The sequence below is a fragment of the Lipotes vexillifer genome, unplaced genomic scaffold, assembly GCF_000442215.2.
Source record: "Lipotes vexillifer unplaced genomic scaffold, Lipotes_vexillifer_v1.1 scaffold177, whole genome shotgun sequence".
NCBI lineage: Eukaryota > Metazoa > Chordata > Mammalia > Artiodactyla > Lipotidae > Lipotes > Lipotes vexillifer.
In genome coordinates, this window is record NW_006796206.1 from 593548 (window position 1) to 603975 (window position 10428).

At 45.7% G+C, this 10428-nt stretch overlaps 1 protein-coding gene across 1 annotated transcript in view; it reads right to left on the reverse strand.

Annotated features, from left to right (window-relative positions):
- Nucleotides 1–243: 243 nt before the first annotated feature.
- Nucleotides 244–10428, reverse strand: part of LONRF2 (LON peptidase N-terminal domain and ring finger 2) — a 43117-nt gene continuing 32932 nt past the window's right edge. The window contains 5 exon segments of the mRNA XM_007468347.1: nt 244–438; nt 2908–3050; nt 4295–4464; nt 8610–8768; nt 10115–10236. Coding sequence (XP_007468409.1) covers nt 244–438; nt 2908–3050; nt 4295–4464; nt 8610–8768; nt 10115–10236 — 789 coding nt within the window.

The window sequence follows — 10428 nt, forward strand, 5'->3', positions numbered from 1 at the left end:
CCAACCTAAGATCCATTCAAATTTGAGTGGGATCCATTCAAATTTCAGGCTAACCTTGTATAGAGTCAGATGCCACCAGGCACAGACTTCCAACTTTTGAGTAGGGGTCAACATTTGCTAAGTGTTCCATTCTGTAACCCTATCAACAAGCATTTTACAAAGCGCGATGGATGGATGTTACTCGTCCGTGCCTGGAACTCCTCATAAAAATACAAGGGCTTCCAGAAACCCTGAGAGAGAAAATCAATTATTTCTCTCCCGGCTATTAACCAGCTCTTGCCGACTATTCATCTTACGCGTGATGATGGCTAATACTCGCCGAATGGCAAGCAGACGCTCCTTCAGCGAGATCATGCTGAGCATGGCCAGCTGAGCCTTCCGCTCCAACGGCAGCACTGCCAGGATCCACCAGGACCAGGCAGGACCACTAAGGTTACTCTGCAAAACAAAGGGAAGCACAAAATTAGCACCTACAATACAAGCCTGTTCCCCCCCAAATGGCCTTTTGTTTACCCACAGACACGTGAACAAGAATTAAATGTCGTCTTCTCTTTGAGGTCTACTGCACAATTCATTCAGCCCTCAAAACACAAAGCTTACTGTCATGTCACACACTTAAATGTGAGGAAACTCACAAGAGAAGCATCTTCCACAGGGAAACGCTATAGATTAGTCACCCTTGTTCTCTCAAAGCTCTAGTTCAGAACATATGACCAGCCAGAAAAGGAGACTATAATTTTTACCTCTACTTTCCAATGTTCTGTTGCTGTTAAGTTTTAAATATGTCATATACAGCACAATGTTTATAAAGCACACAGTATGTGCACAAGTTTGAGTGTTACAGTAAGATAAACCTTATAATACAGTGACAAATGTACCTCTATATGAAACATCTATATATATGTTATTGTTAAATATATATATATAAGAAATTACTATCAATTATATATTATTAATAGTTACTATTAATTATACATATACATATATATGAACTAGTAAGCGACCTGATAGCCTTTATTTCACATAACCAAGCAGGCACTTCTGGAATGAGCTCCGAGCAAAAGTTGATCACAAAGTTGTTCTCAATAGTCCTGGTACTGGAACCAGGACATCCAAGGTGCCCTGCTTCTAATGTCTTGACTTCAGAATCCAAACTGGGAACCAGAGAGGGTGGCTCTAGACTCACCATAGCTCAGCGTGAGAGATCAGGAGTAACACAGAGGCCAAAGTGCGCAGGGCAGCCCACAGCACTGCGTGGAAGGCACCCGTCTCCTCTCCAAGGGAAGAAGACCCAAGTGCTGGACAGAACAACCTTCTGTGTGATTCACACCCTCCCTTTCCCTCCTCATCTTACAGAGTGGGGAGAAACTGAGCAGCATGATTAATGGGAAGGGCCTTGGCATAAAAATATCTCCCACAAAGGACCTAAAATCCTCTGTGGTAGGAAGACTAATGGTCTCCCGAAGGTGTTGACCCCCCAGTTCCTGAAGCCTGTGGCTATGGCAGCTTACACGGCAGGAGGGACACTGCGGATGTGAGTGAGTCAGGGACCTGCAGATGGAGAGCTTATGCTGGATCTCCCCCACCTCGGTGGGCTCAGCCTCATCGCAAGGGTCTTTCCAGCAGGGAGCTGTTCTGGGCTGTGGTCAGGGGCAGATGAGACTGTGGAAGAGGGGTCAGAGGTGCAAAAGCTGCCGGCCTGGAAGACGGACAAACGGGTGAGAGGCAAGGAACAACGCAAGCCTTCCGAGGCCAGAAAAGGCCAGGGAATGGATTCTCCTGTAGAGCCTCCAGGAAGGAATAAAGTCTTGCCATCACCTTGGTCATAGCCTGGTGAGAACTGTGTCGGATTTCTGACCTCCAGAACTGTAAAATAATAAATTTCTGTTGTTTTTAAGCCACTCCCATCATGCAGTGTGTTACAATTAGAGATTAATTGGGGTTAATAAGCAAAAACTCCTAGAAAAAAGAATGATTCATACCTCAATCAAGTTAGTCTAATCACCTTGCTTTCTGAATCCAGGCTACAGAACAGAGGAGGAGGGGTTATAACAGACTGGAGGGTGAGAAAGGACTCGGAGGTGAGCTGAGGCGGAAAGCACTGTCTTGGGTTTGGAAAAGACAGAACTCAAGTGGGGGTAAAAGACAGAAGCCCCCAAGAGACAGAAAAAGAACATAAAAATGGATGGAAAAGATACAAAAGACATTTCATCTGACCCTAAACCTGCTGAAACGTGGCCCTGCCCCCCTTTCTCCAGGACAGGTGAGCGGGCACAGTAGGACGAACTATACACTCTCAGTCACAAGCGCACACCATCCCCACCTGGCTGTGCCACCCAAATGCGGAGAAGTGGAGTCATCTGCACTTAGAAATGCTTCACAGACCTGAAGCCCGTTCATCACTTAAAAGAACCAGTGTCACTGAGAGCAGTCCTGGGAGCAGGAAGAAAGCCCACGATGATGGGATCGAGGGCTAGGAAAGCTTCCGAGTTAACGAGAGTTGGGGATTGTCTCTTCATTTATCCAACGCCTGTTCATTGGGTGCAGGGCAATCGTCCACGCAAAACATAAAGTGTTCCTGCCAATATACTAAAATTACTACTAAATCTTCCCATGTTGGTGGGAGAAATACAGAAGCTGACAGCCGATCAGAATAAACTGATTTCTGAGAGAAAAGAAATTACCTTCGTGTAGTATTAATCAGAAAGCATTTATCGCTTTGCTCCAAAAGGCACATGCTACTATACCAGGTGCTTCTTTGGGCTGCTGATAAATGAACTGGTTCACAAGCGACCATAATGGAGTAAATAGCATAGCAGGTACTGCCAAGTTTTCCCTCAGCATAATGTGTCTTAGCACATTACGGCAGAAAATAACAGCATGATAAAAGAAGAAAGGACAGTATACCTGAGGCTCAGGTTCTCTGTCGGGCATTAACCCAAAATGGCTTAAAATCTGTTCTTTCATGTGATCCTGAAGTGAAGCAAACCAGGACACAGGCTGCTGATAAACTGAATCATGCAGTGCGGTGAGTTCTTCATACCCTGGACCTTCCACCTGATCAAGGAGAAGAGACAACCTTTTCAACAATTCATTATCACACGCGTGTCCATCACACAGTGACTGCGGCCACGTCTGCTGAGCGGATTCCTGGCATCTAACACTTCAGTAATTCATTAGTGTTTTATAAACACGATATATGCTCAACATAGAAATCTTCACTTTTTTTTACACAGTGGAGCCTCTATCTACCCTGTCTGTCTGTCCGTCTGTAACATCCAGATGTTTCTCTTAATATAAGCACGCACCCGATGTTGTCATGAATCATTTTTAATGAGTACATGCAATCCTATATCGGAGATGTGCCATAATCTACTCAACCATTCACATAAGATACATTTTAAAATAATACAAGTAATATAAGTATTTACGCAAAAGTGGTTTTGCGTGTGTGTGACAGAAGGGGCTGTCATTTCCTCAGGATAGTTTCTCAGAAGTAGAATTACCAAGTCAAAGAGTTATAACATTTTAAAAATTTTATTCCATGTCACCACATTATATTCCAATAGATATGTTACAGCGACAGCGATATGTTACGGCCTGAGCCTGATGCCAGGGGGAGGACCCTTAGGCTTCAGACGATGCGCCCTGCTGCCCAGGGCCCCTCTCACTGCCCAGCAAGGCTCAGTCCTAGGTAGGGACGCTGAGCACGAATAGCTCTGGGCTGAGGACCAGGGGACCCAGGTTTGTTCTGGCTTCATCACTGCCTCTTGTGTAGAAGCTTCGGCCAGCTGCTCAGCCGCTTTAGGAGAGAATTTTCCCATCTATAAAATGGGAAAAAAGCACTAAGGTCCTTCCTGGTTATAAAACAACAGCATTTATGAAAATTGAGGTAAAGTGAGGAATCAGATTATAACACACATGACCATTCTCAATTTGATTTATATAATACAAATCAAATATTCATATGTAGTGGAGAGTTTTCTTTTAAAAAACACTAAAATTATTTCATGTTGTAGCTATTTAAGCTACCATTTTAAAATATATACATACACCCCCAAAAGTCATCATCCACAATGGTAGTCAATAAACCCTCTCATCAGATTTGTTATCAGCATAGAAGAGGGACCCTGAGAGCCACCGCACTCGGTGTCTTCCTCACACTCAGCTCCCTGCGCCCAAGACCTCAGAGCTCACCTCGCCGCACTCTGCCCTCTGCCCCACAAGGCCGGTGCCCACAGATGACCAGAAACAGCAGCTGGCAAGGGGACAGAGCTGGCACCGTGGGTGTGACTACTCAGCTTTTCATCTTCCAGATACTCGGTGTCTGCCGTGTCGTAGCCGTCTCCGTGACAGTGGCTCAAAACCCGGAAGCGGCTAATCCCAACGGCATCCACGACGGAGCTGCCGTCGGGAAACGTCCTGACGCCCTTAATCTCCAGCATGCAGCCGTACTCTGAGATCCTGGAGGAACAGGCGGGAGAAACAACCCTGACTTTAAAAATGCAGGAGGGTCTTCAGTTCTCCCCAGATGCAATCCTGGGTCTTAAAGGAATAAAAAACCAAACGAAACAAACAGCATCTCCATGCCAGAGCAGCAAGGTTATTTCCTCCAAGAGACCAGCAGCCGATGAGAAACACACTGATGTGCGACATGGCAAGAGAAGGGCCAGCGGGGACGGGGTACTTGTGCCTCAGCCCTTCTAACCAGTGGGGTGGGGACAGGTGGACCTGAAATGTGGCCCCCCAGCCCCCTTGGCCAGGGCACTAGCACACTGTCCCCACCCCCCACCCCTCAGGCTCTGCTCCCCTCCTCCATGCTGTTTCCCTCCCCAACGAACTGCCGCAGAAAGGCATCTACAAGCACCGTCTTTGGGACTTCCCTGGTGGCGCAGGGAGCATGGGTCCAGGCCCTGGTCCCGGAAGATCCCACATGCCGCAGAGCAACTAAGCCCGTGCGCCACAACTACTGAGCCTGTGCTCTAGAGCCCGTGAGCCACAACTACTGAGCCCACGTGCCACAACTACTGAAGCCCGTGTGCCTAGAGCCCACCCTCCACAGGAGAAGCCACCACAATGAGAAGCCCACACACTGCAACGAAGAGTGGGCCCCGCTCTCTGCAACTAGTGAAAGCCCACGTGCAGCAATGAAGACCCAACGCAGCCAAAAATAAATAAATAAATAATTTTTTTAAAAAAGCACTGTCTTCATCTCCCTGTCTCCCCATCACACCTCAAGACCCCACCGTTCTACCGACATGAGCCCAGTGTAGTCACACGTGAGGCTGTCACACCCCAGCTGACCTGTCGCTGACCCAGCACTCTCGCCTTCCCTGACCGGTCCCTCCCTTCACCACATGCATCCTCCACGTGTCCCCAACACACTGGGGCTGCCTGGGACACTGTATCCTCACTCCAAAGCTCTCCCGCGTGACCCTACCCAGTCACAGTTCCCACTGTCCCCCACGTCCTGATGGTATCGATCGTGCCTACGATGTGTCAAGCATTACACAGAGCAATTTATCATACGTATTCATCCAAGCCTCACAGAAACATGGAGGCTCAGAAAAATTAAACTGATCTAGGGCCACAGGAAGATTCAGAGCCGAGATCTGAACCCAAGGGTATTTGATGCTAAAGTGAATGAACAAACTGCACTACACACCTCCGAACTAATGCTGAGGGAGGACTCCCAAGTTACACACCTGCATAGAGTTATAACACCTCTGTCTGGATCGCCAGTAAAGCACCCTCCTTCCTAAGGGTCTGTCTTATCCACAGCTGCAGTGCACATGGAGCCCCCTGAAGAGCCCCTTCAAAGGAGGCCTCGGTGCCCCAGCTCACATGTCAGCTCCTCCAAAGTCGGTCTCAGCCACAAAACCTGTTCCTGCGATAAACATCTCACCTGGTCTGTGGCCAGGAACTTGGCTTCCAACTCTGCAGCATCCAGGGGATCGAGGCTCTCATGTTTGCCCACATGAGGCCATTAGAAATTTGTCCAAAAAATCAGCTGAATTCTCCCCCTCTCCTGGGTTTGGCCATGGGTGAGCCAGGGATCCTGTCTGCTCTCAACCTGGAGAACCTGTCTCTCCTCGGTTACCCTGAGCAACCTGCCCTTTGACGGGTTCAGGAAACTTAGGTTCAGTAGCTAATCTGTAGTAAATCTTTTCTGAATGTTCCATATTCCCAGTGGAAGTGGAACTTATGAAACTGTTTTTTCACTTTGCTAATGCTGATTGTGATGAATCAAATCTTAATAATTCAAATGCATTCATCTCTTTCTCTTCGCTAATGCTCTCGGCATCTTGTGTAAGAAAAGAATCTCTCCCTGTTGCCAATTGTAAAGATAGTCCCCAATATTCTCTCTTAAATGTTTTAATATTTTGTTTTTCACATCTCACATTGGGAATGTAAACGTGTTACTTTTTGTGTATAGTATAAGGCAGAGAAAAGATTTTTTTTTTTCCCATTTGGACTACCCACTAATTGTCTGAGTGCCTTTTATTGAGGAGTTTTGCCTTTTCTCACAAAATTACATATAAATTTGAAGTCCAAATATGAGTGGATCTGCTTATCTCCATAGTCTGTTTCAAGGGTCTACTTACTTGGACCTCTAAGTTTATTGCAGGGATGTTCTCCCATCTTTCTCAGCTGGTTTTTCAAAACTACCATGGTCTTGGTCTTTAACATAACGATTCTAAAATCAGCTTGAGCAATTCCATGAAAAACCCTCTTGTGATGCTGACCAGATCTACTTTGGATTTATAGACCAACTGGGGTAAAAAGAACATCTCTCAGCCATAAAAAGAAACGAAATTGAGTTATTTGTAGTGAGGTGGATAGACCTAGAGTCTGTCACACAGAGTGAAATAAGTCAGAAAGAGAAAGACAAATACCGTATGCTAACACATATATATGGAATCTAAGAAAAAAAATGTCATGAAGAACCTAGGGGTAAGACAGGAATAAAGACACAGACCTACTAGAGAATGGACTTGAGGATATGGGGAGGGGGAAGGGTAAGCTGGGACAAAGTGAGAGAGTGGCATGGACATATATACACTACCAAATGTAAAAGAGATAGGTAGTGGGAAGCAGCCGCATAGCACAGGGAGATCAGCTCGGTGCTTTGTGACCACCTAGAGGGGTGGGATAGGGAGGGTGGGAGGGAGGGAGACGCAAGAGGGAAGAGATATGGGAATATATGTATATGTATAACTGATTCATTTTGTTGTGAAGCAGAAACTAACACACCATTGTAAAGCAATTATACTCCGATAAAGATGAAAAAAAAAAAAAGAACATCTCTCTATGACACTGAGTCTATGTACCCATGAACACAGTATCTCTGTCCATTCTTGAGTATCTTTCAATAAAGTTGTAGAATTTTCTCCATAAATGTTCTACATACACCTTTAGAAAGATATGTTCCTAGGTATATACGGTGGAAACTAGCAGATAGCCCTAAACATCCATTCTCCCCTAACTCCTGGGCACCTGGATGGACTACATTTCCCAGCCTCCTCTGCCGGAGGTGTGAGCAGCAGGGACTGATATGGGCCCCTTTTCTCCAGGATCCCCTACAAGCACCAGGACCTCTTCCACCAGCTAGAACTTGGATGTAATGACCTCATCAGGACCATGCAGCAACGACAAAGCCCTAGAGGATCAGGAAGCCAGGACTTGGGCAGGACCCGGGGTCCCCAGAGCAGTCTTTGGAGGGGAGCTGCCTGCTGATTTGGAACATCTTCCCTAGAAAAATGATGAGAAACATAAAGAGACAGAAAACCAAGCAGGGCTTCCCTGGTGGTGCAGTGGTTGAGAATCTGCTTGCTAATGCAGGGGACAGGGGTTCAAGCCCTGGTCTGGGAGGATCCCACATGCCACGGAGCAACTAGGCCCATGAGCCACAACTACTGAGCCTGCACGTCTGGAGCCTGTGCTCCGCAAGAAGAGAGGCTGCGATAGTCAGAGGCCCGCGCACCGTGATAAAGAGTGGCCCCCGCTTGCCACAACTGGAGAAAGCCCTCGCGCAGAAACGAAGACCCAGCACAGCCAAAATAAATTAATTAAAAAAAATAAAACCCGCGCACCGTGATGAAGAGTGGCCTTCACTCGCCGCAACTGGAGAAAGCCCTCGCACAGAAACGAAGACCCAGCGCAGCCAAAAATAAATAAATAAATTTATTTAAAAAAAACAACAAAAAAAACAAGCACCATGGGTTTTTATAAGACTGAAAGTTTTCTGGCTATGTGGATAAAGGTTTCGTGGAGGATGTAACAATTTTTTTAGACCTAAAAAGTTGGACCAGATTTGTTTGTATAATGGTGAGCTAGAAGAGAATTACAGACAGAGGGAAGCATGGAGGCACGAAAACATGAACTTTTTTTAGAGAAGGGCAAACAACGTGGCAATGGACTGGTAGGTATGATATTCCAAAGGAAGGAATAGGAGATGAGGCTAGAAACGAAGGGTGGGACCACATTGTGGCTGGCCCTGAACTTATACTTTGTTACGTAATAGGAGACACTAGAGGTTTTCAACATCACCTTAAGCTGTTCTTCAAGAAAAATATATGACAAATGATACATTTAATTAGAACCCTTACCCTGCGTGCTCTGCAGATAAACACATGCCAAACCGTTTGGTGCCAGTTTCCACGCATCTTCTTATCATAAGCCGATAGCGGGGCTCAAAGACGTGGAGCGGACAGGACACGGTGGGGAAGGCCATGGCACACACGAAGGTGGGCACATCCCTGGTCAGACTGCGGGGTGAGGGAAATGTTAACTTAGAGGTGGAGCTGTTAGAAACAGAAGGGAGTGAGAGTCACTGTGAAACAGCAGAAGCTAGCCAACCTCAGCTCTCTCATTTACAAACCCCTCAGGTTTGCCTCAGGCTTAGGTGGGAAAAGAAAGCCAAGGGCCACAGCTTGAGAAAGTTCTCAGCTGACCCAGGTTCCCTGCCAAGCCCTCTTATTTAATCTGAGACCACGCTTATGATCACTATAAAAACATTCTGATGACCTTGAGGACACTGTGCTACCTGAAATAAGTCAGACAGAGAAAGACAAATACCACTGTAGGGCCTCATTTATATGTGGAATCTAAAAATAAACAAAACCAAGCTCATAGATACAGAGAACAGACAGGGTTACCAGAGGAAGGGGCAGGTGAAATGGGTGAAGGGGGTCAAACAGCACAAGGTTCCGGTCATGAAATAAATAAGTCCTAGGGATGTAAGGTGCAGCACGGTGACTATTGTTAATAATACTGTGCTGCATATTTAAAAGTTGCTAAGGGCTTCCCTGGTGGCGCAGTGGTTGAGAGTCCACCTGCCGCTGCAGGGGACGCGGGTTCGTGCCCCGGTCCGGGAAGATCCCACATGCCGCTGAGCCTGCGCGTCCGGAGCCTGTGCTCCGCAACAGGAGAGGCCACAACAGGGAGAGGCCCGCATACCGCAAAAAAAAAAAAAAAAAAAAAAGTTGCTAAGAGAGTACATCTTCAAAAGCTCTCATCACAAGAAAAAAATTTTTGTAACTATGTCCGGAGACATGTTAACTAGACTTACTGTGGTGATCATTTCACAATATACACAAATATCAACTCATTATGTTGTATACCTGAAACTAATACAATGTGAGATGTCAATTATATCTCAAGAAAAGTAAATAAGAAAAAAATTCTGATAAAAGCCATCAAAGGTAATGAGTTCTAAATAAAAAAAGAGTAGAAGAATGATAAGGTCTCAATACTTACAGGTCACTACAACACAACACTTTAATCACTTTAGAAGAGAAAAAATAACGGTCAAGCCTATTTTCAGTGGTAATCCCTTTTTCCCTTCTATGTCCTGTGCCTTTTCAATTCTGAAAAATTCAGCATTGCTTATTTAGATACAAAAAGCAACCATATAATATTGTCAAAACACACTTTTGAAATATTTCTTACAAACTTTTTCAATTAAATTCACATAAACTCTTTGTACTTAATTTTTTTGGAGGCTAATTTCTCTGCCAAAGGCAGGGGGAAAAAATGAGATAAAGCCGTGAGATTAACAAGGATTTTCTTCTTTAGCCTGAAAACACCAAGTACCTGGAGCATGGGGACTTACTTTGAAAGCTCCGTCATTTCTTCGTCATAAATTCTCTTTCTGTCAGACAGTTCGTCTGACAAGTATCGAAATATTAATTCTTCAGCCAGAGTAGTTATATGAAAATTTCTGCTTGCCAACAACTGGAACAAAAGAAAAAGTTAAATAATACCACATGGTAATTAATTCTTAAGGACAAAGAGCTCTCTTCCTAGTCAAGGGTCAACAAGGAGGTGGGGGGAGGGGAGTGGTCTCAGAAGACAAAGGGACTGAGGTGAGAGCATGGGGGTTGGCCCTGAGAGGGAGGGAAGAGGGGGGAGGGGAGGGAGAGGGGA